At 40.1% G+C, this 16,440-nt stretch overlaps 1 protein-coding gene across 4 annotated transcripts in view; it reads right to left on the bottom strand.

Annotated features, from left to right (window-relative positions):
• QTRT2 (queuine tRNA-ribosyltransferase accessory subunit 2) overlaps positions 1–16,440 on the bottom strand; it is a 144,202-nt gene that overhangs the window by 122,229 nt on the left and 5,533 nt on the right. For all 4 annotated transcript variants that reach the window (XR_013372377.1, XM_077884111.1, XM_077884110.1 and 1 more), the window contains exons 4-9: positions 15,645–15,700; positions 13,821–13,897; positions 12,026–12,238; positions 6,237–6,436; positions 3,684–3,835; positions 994–1,111 (exon numbers count right to left, since the gene is read on the bottom strand). Coding sequence is in view for 3 of the 4 variants with exons in the window: in XM_077884111.1 (XP_077740237.1) it covers positions 994–1,111; positions 3,684–3,835; positions 6,237–6,436; positions 12,026–12,238; positions 13,821–13,897; positions 15,645–15,700 (816 nt within the window). In the remaining variant the exon portion in view is untranslated. The remainder of the gene's footprint in view (positions 1–993; positions 1,112–3,683; positions 3,836–6,236; positions 6,437–12,025; positions 12,239–13,820; positions 13,898–15,644; positions 15,701–16,440) is intronic.

Raw genomic sequence — 16,440 nt, forward strand, 5'->3', positions numbered from 1 at the left:
CCTGCTTAGGATGACAGTGTGGTGAAAAGTTAACCTAGAGCACAAACGAGTCAGGAGATTCGGGAGTCTTCCCCTGACAGACATAACCTCCTGGACTGAGGCTTACACAAGAGCAGCAAGAGAGTCACGTGGTCACTCCCGCATGCTGAGCTTCGTTAGTCACACTGGAATGGCACACCATAGCAGTAAATGCTGTTCTGATGAATGACACACTTCTCCCACTCGCCACCAGAACTAGTATAGAAGACATGGTACAGCCTTCTACTTGCAGAGCTTTTCGTGATTTGCAAAGCACTTGGACATACACTGTCTCACTTAATCTCTGCAACCATCTTTGAAGACAGGCATTTTTATTGTCATTTCCCAACGAAGACTTACCTGGCGGGGGGGGGGGGGGGGGGGTCGAGAGGAAGGGCTCCAGAGCTACCGTGCCTAGGTGTGATGCCCAGCTCACAACTCACTCGGGTGAGTCAAAAACACTCCAGCACAAAAGTGAGAATACCAAACTCACAGAAAATCCACTCAGTGGCTCACTAATAATTACTACTTTGGGCCAAATACAAAGTTACAAGATTTCTTACTTCATTCTTTACAGAGGAAAATATTTTATTAAGATTTATAACCTGTATATAACTAAGATAACTTAAATTCCTTAGAATTGAAACACTTTTTTATCTTGAAATCTTTATTTTGCTCTGACATTATTTAAAGTAATCGGAAAGAGTAAAAGACACCAGACAATGGATTTGGTCTAATCTTTCTGACAGTCCTTCTAAAACAACAGTTATCTAGCCTTGGTTTTCTGACAAGACAAAGTACACAAATTCATCTGCAGAAAAAAAGAGTTTCTGGAACTGAATTTAAGAAGGCCCAAATAATATTCAACTATAAATATTTTATGAAGTCATAAACTGAAAAGGGAACAGTTACATAAACTTTTAAAACAGACTGAAATTACAAAGTCAGATATCAAAATCTAAAAAAATTCCTTACTTTTTTTCCTTCAGATTAATTTCAAATGATGTCATTTCTTGGTTGCAACTGGTTGTTTTAATTTTCTTTGTCTGATCCACATATTTTATTTCTTCCTGTGTCCCATTTTGTTGTAATACTGGAGGACAAATGAATAAAAAGTCTTGAATGAGAATCAGATAAAGACTGGCTTTTGGGAGATTATTTTACATACATTTTATGCTCTTTGACCCTGTCATTCCACTCATAAGAATTTATCCTAAGGAAATGACACCAGAAAAGTAGTAATATGGACCAAGATGATCACTGACATATTCTCCATAATATCACGATTTGGGAGATTCAACAATGTCTAAGCAAATTATGGTTACAAGTACATAATATATAATCTTACTGTCAAGGAGTTTTTTTAAGAAAATAGTTGAGAGGGCAGCCCGGGTGGCTCAGCAGCTTAGCGTCGCCTTCAGTCCAAGATCTGATCCCGGAGACCCGGGATCGAGTACCATGTCAGGCTCCCTGCATGGAGCTTGCTTCTCCCTCTGCCTGTGTCTCTGCCTCTCTCTCTGTGTGTGTCTCTCATGAATAAATAAAATCTTAAAAAAAAAAAAAAAACCACAGTTGAGAGTGTAAGAGTGTGTGTGTGTGTGTGTGTGTGTGTGTGTTTGAGAGACAAATAAATTTGTGTGTGTATATCGGAGTTATGCCTTATCATCATTACAGGCAAATTAATTGTGCTTTGGAACTGCTTATGTTCCAAATAGATTAAAAGAAGAATATGTTGTTGTTGTTTTTTTTTAAAAAAGAATATGGTTTTAATTTATGTATTCTATTTGGAGACCCTAGCCTCCAGGGAACTCAGATTATCCAGAACTAAATGGGGACTTGGGTTGTTCCCTTGAACTCTTTAAGAAAGAACACTTCTGATATATATGGGATACACCAATTACTATGCAAAGAGCCAGCTGTCTTGAACAGGGGCAAGTAGAGAAGTATTATTGGGAAGGAGTAATAACAAACTCAGGGTCGGCCCAAAGAGAATGGGCAGACAGTCCTAAGAAGGAATTTTGTCCTGATCAAAGGAAAAAGAGACGTGACCTGAGCATTGAGCACTGGGCTGTTTTAACTTTGCTGCCATGAATTTGCATGCTGACGTGGGAAACCACAATAATGCCCTGGCTTTTTGGAAAATCCTTGTCAGTAGGGGGAACTATATTGGTTCCTGTATTTGGCAACTTATTCTTTTGTAATTTTCACTTTGTAATTGGCAAAAGATTTTAATTTACCACATATATACACACAAATATGATTAACAATACTACTCTAATGGAAAATGTTCAAACTATTTCAGTTTTCCTAATCATGAAGAAAACAGCTTTCTCTAGCCAAAAAGGAATTTGTTTATTCCGGAGAACTCAATATCAGGTTGTTAAGTTTTAAATATTCACAGTACAGAATGACTAACAGTTATCCAAGTCCTTGTGGAAATAAGTAAGCTTATAAATGAACATTTATAGTGTTTGTGGTATGCTTTTTTATTCTTGTACATTATATTCTGGTCAATTTAAAGGACAGCAAAACTGACCTCCTATATATAAGAATCTGACCAATCTGATTTTGTTTCCAGAAGTAATTCAATTTAGATTGATGGTTAGGGGGCTTTACAAAAACTGTAACATCTTCTGGATGAAATTTTAATAACTTGTGGGGAATAAAATGAATCTTTAAGGAAGCCTCTGGCCCAAGTTATACGTAGGGCTGGCGGAATAAAGAGTTCCAAGGACAACAGGAAGCAGGAAAGGAAAGCACACCTGTGAAGGCCAGAGGGCAGACTGGGCGTGCAAATGTTCTCCAGAAAAACTGGCTAGATGCTCTAAGGGATCCCAGCCCAAAGCTCATATCCCAATTCTTTTCCTACTGTCAATTAAATGTCACACTTTGAGACTGATTTTCCTGACTTCGGAATAAGCAATACAAGAAAAGCAATATTAGCAGAGGAAAACACCTCTCCTACCTCTTTGTGAAATAATCAAACAAATAAATAAACGGCCCATAAAAGCAAAAGTAGGGCAGCCTGGGTGGCTCAGTGGTTTAACACTGCCTTCAGCCCAGGGCATGATCCTGGGGACCCGGGATCGAGTCCTGCGTCAGGCTCCCTGCATGGAGCTTGCTTCTCCCTCTGCCTGTGTCTCTGCCTCTCTCCCTCTGTGTGTGTGTGTGTGTGTGTGTGTGTGTGTGTCTCATGAATAAATAAGTAAAATCTTAAAAAAAAAAAAAAGCAAAAGTAACACTAGGATCAGAAGGGGTGAGACTCTCTGTATTTTGATAGCATGTGGTTTGCAAAAAGCAGGCAAGAGCTCTTTTGTGAAAAACTGAATTAACTTTTACTAAGTAGTTCAAAGGTGTTCTGTTCTTAGACTTGCATCACTATTCACTCTGAATGTTCTTTTTTCATATTGTTAATAGAAAGGGTTGTTTTTCTTGGTTCTGCTCACCATAAAATCACTTCCTAGTATTGATGAGCTACAGGTATAGCACTAAGTACCAGTGTTGTGTGCCGACATGCTAGAGCATAGACAACAAATAAACATGTAGTTTTATAAAAGGCTGGTGTTATAATATGCACATATTTCTGGCTTGTGACTCAAGGCAATAATGAAACGGAAATAGAAGAAACTTGAAGATAACACCGAGACTAACTTCGGAAGACCTACGTGTCTCTTCAGGGTTCGGCTGGTAATCAAAGCTGAAAGTCAGGGCACATCCCCGCTCTGTCACTTGATAAGGGAAAAAACTCTCAAATATGTCCACTCCCCTTTCAATACACTCGAGCACCTCATCTGGCCGGCTGACTCCACAGATAAGCCTATACAAGAAAGAACAAGTAACAACAGTGACATGAGGACAATGCCAGGAACAGAAGCAGAGACTTTCCAGAGAGCATTAAAAGTAGTAATAATGAGGGTGCCTGGGTGGCTCAGTTGGCCAAGCTTCTGATTTTGGCTCAAGTCATGATCTCAGGATCCTGGGATCCAGCCCTGAGTTGGGCTCTATGCTCAGCGGGGAGTCTGCTTCTCCCTCTTCCCTGGTTTCCCTGCCCCTCCCCCTGTTCATGCTCTCTTTCTCTCAAATAAATAAATAAATAAAATATTTTTTAAAAAGCAGTAATAACAAAGCCCACCAATCACAGTTGCATGGCACATAACAGATAATAAGGTATGGTAGAAAGAACATGAGATTTTGGCAGCAGAGAGACCTGGGCTCTTATTGTGCTACTTTGGGAAGGTTTCTTAACCACTCTGGGTTTTAGTTTTCTAATCTTAGAAACCAGAGCAGTAATACAGACCTCAAAGATTTGTTGTGAAGATTAAGGAGATATTTGAAAAAGCAAACAGTGGAGTTTTGGGTCCCAAAGAGAAGTTCAACGTAGTTTCCTTTCCCCTCCCATTCCTTCTAAACAACCTCTAGTCTTCAACTGAACTTTATAGCCTGTCACTACACAGATTTTTTTTTGAGGGTACAAAGCTATATGTCAACTATATGTCAAATTTAAAAAAAAAATTTTTTTAAAGAGTGCAAAGCTGTGTGCTTTATTTCCCCCTTCAAAACTTTCCATGTTTTAACTGTATTTTGCCTAGGAATTCTTTTTTATAATTGGTTCAAAGAAAGACATTTTTTTATCTACTGTAGTCTTCATAGATTCAGTTACAAAGCAACTCTAGCTCTCAGAATTTCAACTCTGCCCGTAAGATCTGAGACTACTTGGCTTTCTTTATTCTTCTTTTATTTTCTCCACTAATAAAAAGTCTGCATGGTGGAACGAGATGGTATTTTCAGAGGTAATAGGTAAGGCATTCTGGGAGTGATCATGCCACTCAACTAGGTTTTGCCACTGAAACAAGAAGGGGAGGTGCTCTAGATCAGGGCTGGCTGGCTGGCTGCTATTTTTTTTTTATGTTTGTTTTTCTACCCATAGTCCCTTTTATGAACTGGCAGAGAAAAGCTTACAGACTCCCTGATTTCTAGGAGAAGTCCAAAAAAGGCTTATGTAATATTAAACAACCAGAACACTTAAATAGATGCCGGCTTTTCTGACTACAGTTTCCTTCAACTAATGTAATGTTTTAGAAGTCCTCTCCAACTGAAGCTGGCATTTCTGCGCACATAGAGAATGAAAACAATCCCAGCCCTCAAATCCAGTAACAGACATCTGTGAGTACTTAGCTCAAAGAAGTCCAGAAAATGACTAGAAACACTAGTGCTGAACTGTTATCTGCACCAGAACAAAATCAGCACAGGAAGGGGAGCAAAGGACACAGGAGAGCTAGGTCAAAACTGTGGACCAAGTGCTGCTGGAAGTAGCCTATTCTGACTGATGTTTACAGGGTTACATATGTACGTAAAAATTCATTAAACTTTACATAAGATTCATACATTTTATTGCAAGTTATACCTGGATTTTTTTTTAAGTGGTAAAATTGACATATACTATACAGCATCTAAACAGAGGGCATAAAGTAGCATTCTATAACCAAACTTCTTGATAGATCTATACGAAAAAAGCAAGAATATTCATACCAAGTTGGATGAAAAACTAAGGATTGAAAACAAAAAAAGAAAAGGAAAAAAAGAAAAACGTGGGTAGTCTAATAAGACATCGGAGCATTCAGAACTTTGGGGTTTTGAGCTCTGAATCTTGCATATCATTTCTCTACACCAGTAAGTACATAGTGAATCTTGTGTATAAGGAAAGAACCGGTTCCGTCAATGTTGCCAGTCCTCTTGATTTCAAAAAGTGACTTAACTACCTGCCTCAAATCTAAGAACTTCCTCAACATCCTTATTATTACTACTGCCCACCTTCACTTTGCTGGGCACCCCAGATCTGTCCTCAGCTTTCCTTGATTAAGGCTAGAGTTCCACATGACTTTACACCTGTTCCCAGGCACCATGTTAAAATGAATAAAGAATAAAATTGGCATTTGGCACAAAAATGAGGGGAAACAGTATAACACTTGCCCTCACTTATGAGGATCAAATAAACTAATTCACACAGCAATTGCACTCATCTATGTTGTGAAATCAAAGGCAGGACATCTGTGATGGAAACTCTCCCCTGAGTCTGCCTTAGCAGACTCTGCACAGAAAGGACATAATCAGATCATCAAAAGACATGCCCAGTGTAGAGACTCCACATAATACACAATCACCAGCACTCCTGCTCTGCAGCCCACAAGGTGTGGCCTGCATCCTAACTGAACACTAGCCTTGGCTTGTCCTCCGGCAGTTCTGCAGTGACCGATGACAGCAAGTACAGTCTAGTTTCCAAGGTTGCCGGATTCCCTTGAAAGCCATCCAGAAGGAAGCCACCTACGGGACGCTTGGCTGTCTCTCGTGCTGACCTCAGTCTCTCCTCCATCACATCTCCACCTTCAATCACTCCGATGACGGTACTTTTCTGAAGGACCTAAGGGAAGAAAGGACTGAATGCTTTTAACTGTTTCCAGTAGTAGAGACCTTTGTTTAAATGAACTTCACATGGCAGAGATCTCAGTGCAGCTGCTACAGTTGAAACATGAAAAGGGGATGGGGCTCTCTCCTCCCCGAGAACCTCTAGGGCTCCAAAAAACACAATTGAAAGCCACTCAGATAGGTGAGAAAAGACTGAGGAGAAACTGATCAACACGTGGAGTCATGTTTGAGCTTAGATTAAATTAAACACAGGCTGAGCAAGTATGAGACGGAAAGGACAAAAGGATCAGTTTTCATTTGTTAGCCCTGCTTCAGGCAACCTCCAAGTCTCTGAGCTAGAGATAACTTTGTGGTTGAGATAACTGACTATCCATTTGGAAAAAAATAAATAAAACTACACTGCATACCACCCACAAAAATAAATCCCACATGGCTAATCTAAAACATACAAGAGTTACACAAGTATCAAAAAGATATATTCAAGTTTTTATAATCTTGGGGTAAGGAAGGCCTCCTTAAGCAAGCTAAAGCTTACCAGAAAAGGCTAACCTATTTGAGTACAAAACTTCTCTAGTGAAATATATTCTCAACAAAGGCAAAGGAGAGTTTGCTGCTTGTTGGAATAGACAAATACTTATACTATAGGAAACCTCCAAGAAATCTTCTAAGGAAATGACAACCCCATAGAAATCTGGGCAGATATGTGACTATAAACTTCAGAAAAATAAATGTGAATGCCCTGTACATATATGGAGAGCTAACTCAACCTCACCAGCAAGAAAACACAAACTGGAAGCAGTTAGATACCACTTTTGCACATTGCTTAGACAAAATAATTAAAAGATAGCAACGCCATAGAGGTAAAAGTGTTATAGAAATGACACATACTCTGGTAACTAAAAAGAGTAAAAATTAGTTCAGCTTCTAGGAAGGGCAGGTAGACAATACTTCTCAAAATGACAATGCTTTTATCTTTATGTCCTAAAATTCCACTTCTAAGAATCTCTCCTACAAATATATTCATTCATATGCATCAAGATATATTTACAAAATGTTTAGAATGATGAAAAACGGGAAAACAGACATCAATAAAGGCTTAAATGAATTATGATACATTCATAGTATGGCTTCCCATGCAGGTGTTTTTCTTTTTTTTTTTTTTTAAATGCAGTAGATATAGAAATATACGCATTGACAAGTTTTGAGAGATCACTGATTAAAAATAAACACATTTCTGAATGTGTTTGTGATCACATATCTGATCATATTCATGTAATGAAAACTCCATACAGTATGTATGTATGTAAAAACTATGTGTATGCAACTAAAAAGTAAGGCTTGCAAGGAAAAACGCAAATCAACAGTGGCTCTCTGGTAGGAGAGAGGAATGGGAAGGAAGCCTGGAATGTGAACAGGGAATCTCACTTCTCAATTTAAGCAGGAGAGTCACAATCAGAAAGAATGCTTGGGCTGCTGTGTGGAGTATGATTTAGGAGTATGGCTAGAGGATATGTAGGAAGCAAGTTTAACATTTAACAGTTCAGGTGAGAGACAAAGAGGACGTGGGCTAAGGCAGTGGCAGTGGCAGAAGGGGAAAGCCAGGATCTGAAACTTCATCAAAAGGTATAATCAACAGGGGCGCCTGGGTGGCTCAGTAGGTTAAGTGTCTGCCTTCAGCTCAGGTCATGATTCTGGGGTCCTGGGATAGAGCCCCTTATCAGGCTCCCTGCTCAGCAGGGAGTCTGCTCCTCCCTCTCCCTGTGCCACTCCCCCATCCTGTGCTCTCTCTCTCTCCCCTGCTTGCTCACTCTCTCAAATAAATGAATAAAATCTTTTTAAAAGAGCAAAAAAAGGTACAATCAACAAACTTGACCAATTGGCCATGGAGAAGTTAAAAAGTCTAGGATGATTCCTGGCTCCTGTTTTGGAGGTCCGGAGAGACAATGGGAAGAGCAAAGACAGGGAATCCTAGGAAAATAGTGGAGGATGAGACAAGATAATCATTCTGTTTTGTGCATTCTGAGTTTGAGGTTATCAGCAGCTGAGTACACGGACCTAAAGTTATGGACATGTGTGATACAAATGTGACTACCCAGGCTAGAACAGCAGACACCTGGCACACTGCTGCCACTTCCCACGGCAGACAGGGCTGACAGATACTCTCTCCCTGCTGCACCCAGGCACAGCTCCAAGCACCTTGGGATGAAACCCCTTTGCCATCCTTGGCCTAGGAGATAGAGAAGAAAAGAAAGCCAACACTAGAACCTTGAGGAGCTTCAGTATTTAAGGGCATTCAGGATAGGAGGATCCAGTGAGTAAAAGAGGAAGAAATCATCGGAAAATGAAAAGATGTATGCAGACATACAAAGCAGGAAGTTTCATGGGCCTGCCCCTTTACATGACTGGCGCAGCCCTATCTATATGGGAAACCCCTTTTCACGGACTAAGAAGTATAATCATACAACTTACTATCTAAAATGGAACACATGTGCTCTCTCCACCAGCCATCCAAGATGCCAAAAGGAAAGAAGGCTAAGGGGAACAAGGTGGCCCCAGCTCCCGCTGTCATGAAGCAGGAGGCAAGGTGGTCGATCCTGTTTGAAGAAAAGCCTAAGAATTTTGGCATTCAACAGGAATCCAGTCCAACAGGGACCTCACCCGCTTTGTCAAATGGCCCCACTACATCCAGCTGCAGCGGCAAAGGGCTTTTCTCTATAAATGTCTGAAAATACCTCCTACAATTAACCAGTTCACCCAAGACCTTGGCCTGAGACTGCCAAACAGCTACTCAACTGCTTAGGCTGACCCACAAACACAACCAGAGACAAAGCAAGAGAAGTAAAGACTGTTGGCCTGGGCTGAGAATAAAGCTGCCAGCAAAGAGGATGTCCCCACTAACATGCCACCTGTCCTTCAAGCAGGGGTGAATATTGTCACCATCTTGGTGGAAAACAGAAATTCTCAGCTGGTAGTGATTGCACATGCTATGGATCCCACTGAGCTGGTTGTTTTCCTGCATGTCCTATATCATAAGATGGGGGTTCCCTACTACATTATCAGAGGGAAGACTAGGCTGGGACGTCTGATCCACAGGAAACCTGCACCACTGTTGCCTTCACACAGGTTAACTCGGAAGACAGTAGCTCGGGCAAAGCTGCTGGAAGCTATCAGAAACAATTACAATGACGGATATGATGAGATCTGCCGTCACTGGGTAGGCAACGTCCTGGGCCCAAAGTCAGTGGTTCACGTGGTCAACCTGAAAAAGGCAGAGGCTATAGAACTGGCCACCAAATTGGATTAAGTGTGCGTTCTTGAGTTTTCTGTATATAAAAGTAATAAAAAGTTCTCTTTCAAAAAAAAAAAGGGACACATTTAAGAGTAAAGGGAGACGGTACTAAATAATCATGTCAAGACAACAGCATAATCATAGGGATAGAAAGAGGGACCAACACACAGCAATAATGTGAAATGGTAAGGCTGATTAGCACGGAAGAGGGACCTGAGGCTCATCCGGCAGTTCTAATAATCATGCTGTCATACCCCCTGTCCTCCTTTCTACTCATGTAAACATTACTCATCCTCCAATGATAATTACTGGCGCGGAACAATTGCTGGTGAGTAACACTAACAATTAGGACCCACGGCAATGTCCCAATGTCCCCACGCTGAACTCTCACTGCAGATATTGAGAGTTCTATTCAGAATGACAACTAAGTTTCTTCTAATCATTTTATGTATACTAACTTAATTATCCAATTAAAATTTTTTTATTGGCACACTCAAGATAACAATGTTCCTCAACCTCAACATGCTTTGTCACCATTGCTCAGGATTACTCCACATAAATGATCTCAACATTGAATTCTCCCCTTCGGTCACACCTTCCCTTCTCTCACCAGCTCTGGTCTCTCCTAGTGACAGCATTCTTTCTGAGCTTCATTCACTCTGCTACCATGATCTCTGAGCTACTGGCACAGTTTCATCCTCCCCACCCCATTATAACCAGCACCATCAACAAGCATTTACTGAGGACTTACGTATGTAGGGTATTCTGCTATGTGATGGAGATACAAAATAAAGACACTCAAAAATGGAGTTTAAGGAAGTCACAATCTAATATAGACAAACACGTAAAGAAATCATTGCATTATGATATAACTGGAGCTATAGTGCAGCCATATACAAATTAAAGGGGTAGCAAAGGAAGAACAGAACTTCCTGGAAGGGTCAGAGACAGTTCCCTAGATCGATGAATGGAATGGGATGAGCCAATGTGGAGCAAGAGAAGGAATATGGCTGGAGATAAGAAAAGAAACAATCCAGACAGAAGTCCCTGTATAGCATCCGAAGGATGAAATAGGGTAACACCTCAGGGAACTGCAGGGAACTGCAATTGCAGGGAACTGCAACTCAGAGGGGCCAGGGTGTTAGCCACAGGAAACAGCAGTAAGCACTGGGCTGGAAGAGCATGCAGAGGCCAGGTCACAGCAGCCCATCCATGCCACATAAGAGTTGACAAAAAGAGTCATTAAATTCTCTTAGGGAAGTGGATATGGGCTCCTATTTGTGTTTTAAGAAGATCTCTCAGATAGCAGGGCTGAAGATGGATTGCATAGAAATGAGAAAAGACAGAGAGAATTATTTTAAAGGATAATTGTCTACATAAGAGATGAGGAGGTTATGCCTCAAGGTGGTGATAAGAAAGATGGGGAGGTGGGGCAGATCCTAGATATATTTAAGGAGATAGAATCAAGAAGGAGTAAACAATTGGATTTTAAATGGGTATTAAAAGGAGCCTTGAATGTGGAATTTAAGAAACAAAATAGATGAACATAGGGAAAGGGAGGGAAAAATAAAATATGATGAAATCAGAGGGAGACAAAACATACGAGACTCTTAACTACAGGAAACAAACTGAGGGTTGCTGGAGAGGAGGTGGGTGGCAGAATGGGGTCACTGGGTAAAGGGCATTAAGGAGGGCATAGGATGAAATGAGCACTGGGTGCAACTGATGAATCACTAAACTCTACTCCTGAAACTACTAATACACCATATGTTACTTAATTGATTTTATTTTATTTTATTTTATTTTTATTTTTTTTACTTAATTGATTTTAAATAAAATTTTCTTTTAAAAAAAGAGCCTTGAAAGACACAAATTTCTGGGCTGAGGAACATGGTGACTGCTATGAACAGAGACAGAAAGAAAAACAACAGGTCTGAGGAGATCAGATACTGAGTTTGGCTACCACTGAGTTCGAGGCGCACGTGAGGGATGCATTCTTAGAACCCAGCTGAAGTCCACTTGATGTAATTCTGAAGCTAAGCCAAGTGAGCTTGATTACCCATGTGATTTCAGAATTATTCACCAATTAAAACCAAGGGGAGGCTGCTCAGGGAAAACATCCAAAGTGGGGTGGAGAGCCTAAGGCAGAATCCTAGAGAGTCAGAATACTTACAGTTCAGGAAAAGAAAACAGGAGAGTAAAAGACGCGGGGAAGTGAGAAGCAGGAGGAGGAGCAGAGAAGGTGGTAGTATGAGAGCTTCAAACAGAAAGACGTGGTGGGCGGTGCAGCCTTACCTCTGACTCTTCCTGCAGCCGCAGACAATTATCCAGGAATAGAAGCGATCGATCAACAGACTTTCTGGCCCTTTTTATGGAAGCTGCTTCCTCGAAAGATGCCTCTCCATCTGAGAGACACTGGAACCAGTCTGGTTGAAGGGCCTGCTGAATTGCCATGAACTTGGAAGCAGTCATTTCTACTCGTCCCCCAATGCCCCAGACAGACACAGACTGCCATGAAACAAAATGATTAGGAATCAGCAAGAGGAATATGCAAAGCAAAAGAGAATAATAAAACGATAAAGTAATACTGAATTTAATTCTTCTTTACAAACAGAGAGATGGTGGCAATTCATTATCTTGGACAGATTGGACTATATTCCAATTCTCCAAGGACCTTCTCTATAGCTCATAGAGACCCTTCAGTGGCTGCACAGCCAGCTTCCAAGCTAGCTCCAAGAATTCTCTGTTATACTTTTCCAGCCCAGTCTTCCATTCTCTGAGACCCCATTCCAACGCATGCTGTCCCTAAATACACCATACACTTTGATCTTTCTGTCTTCAATCACTGTTCCTTTTGGCTGAAATGCCCTTCCCTACTTCTCTGTCTGGTGAAATACCATGCATCTTTCAAGACAAAGTTCAAATATTATCTACTCTACTGTGCTCCAAAAACCTATCTGGGCATAATCCATCACTCACTCTTCCAAGCTCTTACAGCAATTTGTACTTAGTTCTTTTATAGAAATGATAGTACTTATAACTGTACCATTGTACATTGTCTGACTATAGAGTATCCCAATCTATGTTTGTGTCCCAAAAGCCTAATCTAGGTCCTCACACATTATTGAAGATTAATAAGTGTTTACTAGATTAAGTTAAATACAGATATAAAGAAGTCAGATACATACATAAGCATCTCTATATAATGTTCTTTCTTTGGGTACTCCTTCTTCTATATTATCTTTCTTCCCAGAAGAGATTGACAAGGACATAAATGGGGAACCCGCAGACAGTCTTTATTCTGGCCTAAAGCTTAAGAACACTGTTCAAATGAATCCTTTCTCCCTTATAAATGGGGTAGATAACTGAGGTAAAAATATTTTCTTTCAGATTAAAACTACAAAATAAAAAGTTTAAAGCAGAAGAATAATTTAAAATACTTAGGTAAGATTAATAGATATCGTTGACATGAAAATGGGTGCAGGAAAAGTAGTTGCATTTGTAAAGCAGCAGCATACACCGAGGGCTTGCCAAAATGTAGTCCTCAGGGACAAGACCAATGTGCCATGTCTCAGGTGGAAACTTTTAATGAAATCTTTTTGATACTGTTCTTCACTAGCTAAAATCTCTGGCTGTGCACCCAGCTTTTCAAATTCTGTTCTAAAAGCAAGCAGTATTACACCGAGATTCTACTATATATAGTTATACATGTGATAACACTCATCAGCAACTTTCCTAGCGCTTCCTGAGGTTGTTAAAACTGCAAATAAAGCATGGCATAAAAAAAATATTGCTTTCTACCATCATAGCAATTTCTTTTTTTGCCATGTACTTGACCCTCCTTCATCCCCAAATTCTTTGCAACAATGAAAATACTGAGGATATATTCCTTACCTTAACCTCATCTGCAGGTAGCCCTACTTTAATTCCTATAAACCACTCTATGTAGTGGGCTATTCATAAATAAGAAGGTATAAAGGGGTCAGGAATGCGCTAGCATCCAAGGCAGTGGGATTTAGCACTGGAGGGATGCAACAGGCTGACTTTCTGGGACAAAGCTGCAGCCCTGGACACCTTTCTGAGAAATCACCTTGTTTGTGACATAACCAGCTGGGCAGGGGCTGACCGGATCATGCAGGGAACAGTACAAGAGCGATTCAGGCATGCCTGTATAAACACACAAAAAAAGAACTCCTGAGAGCATTTATATTAACAATTATGCTGTGTTGTAACAGAGAGCAGTTTATATGTGTACTGCTGGATAAAGTCTCTCTAGACATGTTCAACTGTTCATACTCGATCTTAGAATTCTAAGAGGCCTTATCGACATGAATGAAAAGACCACCTTTAAAACCTACTCATCTGAAAAAAGGATTGAATGTTCATGTCTAAGGACTAATGAGTTGTTACAAAGGAATAGACAAAGGAATAGTATACATTAAAGTATGAAGTAGAATAAAAGTCTTTAGTGGCATCTTAACCCTACTTGATTTGAAGAAAAACTTAATATCAAGTATGTTTGTTGTAGGTACCATCCAAAGGAACTAGCGACTGGAAAAACAAAGTGATATGATCAAAAGGTAATCTTATTAATAATAAAACTATCCCATGTCATGGGACCTAGGAGCAGAATAAGGAAAGCTACAGCATACTGAAAATGGATCAAATTCTCTTTAAGTTTCATTGACTCAAGATGACAATTTCTTAGGTTCTTTAGTCAAAAATATAGTCATTAAAAAAAAAAATCCAAAAAAAAATGCTTACTAGACCATATGTGCTTAAACTTCCTATGCTACCCTACATTTTCATTAAAAAAAAAAAAAGGATTTCACTGACAAAAAAAGACCCAGAAAATAAAGCAAGCTAAAAAACAAAAACAAAAAACAATTCTGCAGTTCTCTACCTATTTTCCACCATTTCAATTTTTACAGTTATCTCTAGAAAGCTTTTGCAGCTATTGTCACCTAATTATATGCTTGTATACTTTAAAGCTGGTTTCAGTCCAAGGAAAACATTACATAAATTCCTCTACTTAAAAACAGGGCCTTGTGACTACCAACAAGCCATCATGCAATTTCCTTCAGAAGCAGAGGACTGAATAACCAATGGAAACAGAATTCTCATTCACTTAAGTAACTCTTAGATATTGGAAGAAAGCTCAGGAGAAAGTGGTCTACAGAAGAACGGATTCTCTAGGTGCCTCTGCTATGCTTTTCCTATAAACAAATGGACACATTCATCTGCATATAAAATCCTACTTCCAGAACAAAAGATAGTATTAACATACCAGAAGATAGCTATATATAAATAACTTCATCTTCTGCTTTATGTTTTAGGCTCAAACACAGCTAGACTGCTTTGGATCTTAGATATGTCCTATGCAGTTTCTTACCTCTGGGTCTTTGCTCTGTGCCTGGGATGTCTGTCCACACCTGTCCACCACCACCATTGTGCCTACCTCTCAACCTGCCTAAGTCCTACTTTTCCTTGACTCGGATAAGGGACCACTTCTTCCTCCTCTCTCAAGAATCCTTTCTTTTTATCGCTTCTCAGCCTTTTGGCTAAGATCAAGCGAAGAATCCTTTCTTTAGTCTGACCTCCTTCCACCATTACCCTACAGCAAGTAATGTGCTCCCCCTCTGGGTTCTCATGTACATGTACACACCCCTAATCCTACAAATGTGGTCACTATACCCTACTACAATTATTTCTTTATCCCAGACAGGCTCTGAGCTCTATTGGGGAGGCAAGAGTTCTACTCATCTTTAAATCCCCAATATGTGGTTCTTAGATGCCCAATAAACGCTCATTAAATTAATGAACAAATAAATGTATGAATGAAAGATCAGTCAACAGCACCTCCACACTTCAAATTAATACATCATAAGGCAAACACAAATAACTCGAGTTTTACCTATAAACTTTCCAATTCCTTCCTTATATTCTGCTAAGACTTCATGGTGTTCTGCCCTGAAAGCAAAACAGAAAAATGCGTAAAAATGAATTGTTCTACACATACTGTCTGCGACAACTGACACCCACTTCTCTACACTCAAATGAGCTACGTGACGGTAAACATAGTCTTGTACAACGAAGTACGCCGGTATTCAAGAGTCCCAACTCACTAGGCTGTGTTCTTCAGCCAGAAAACAGGTCTTCAACTTACAAGTAGTTCTGTGAGAACAGAAACTGGCAAAGATCAAGTGCTTTCAAATGCCTGATCTTCTTCCTCCCTTCTACCCTTTAAAATCACTGTGATTAAGACTGTATCACAGAGTTATTTCATCATATAGCAGAGGTTCTCCAATTAAGCATAAAGTCAGTATGTACATTACATCAAATGATCTAACTCCATCAGTTTTGTTTTCATAAGGTAGTACCAAGTACGGGTGCAGATACAGAGAAAGGTGTGAGGCTGGTGTGTGCAGACAGCCTCTGGAGTCCAAGTTTAGTTCTCACAGAGCATTCCCTGCTCTGTCACCTCTGGGAGTGGTGGCAATGAGGGTCACCATGCTGACACAGTTGAATCAGAGGAACAGTGATGCAGCTCTGACATGCAGGTCTGGCCTGTGGCTTCCAGATTAGGGCCAGAGGCTGTCTGATAGTAGACATCTCCTAATTTCATTCTGAAAATCTATAAATGTTGTGCATATAATCAAAAAAGTCTTTCTTTTTACTGTACCTTATTAAGGTATCTAAGCTGCTGCCAG

This window comes from Canis aureus, chromosome 35 (genome assembly GCF_053574225.1).
Source record: "Canis aureus isolate CA01 chromosome 35, VMU_Caureus_v.1.0, whole genome shotgun sequence".
NCBI lineage: Eukaryota > Metazoa > Chordata > Mammalia > Carnivora > Canidae > Canis > Canis aureus.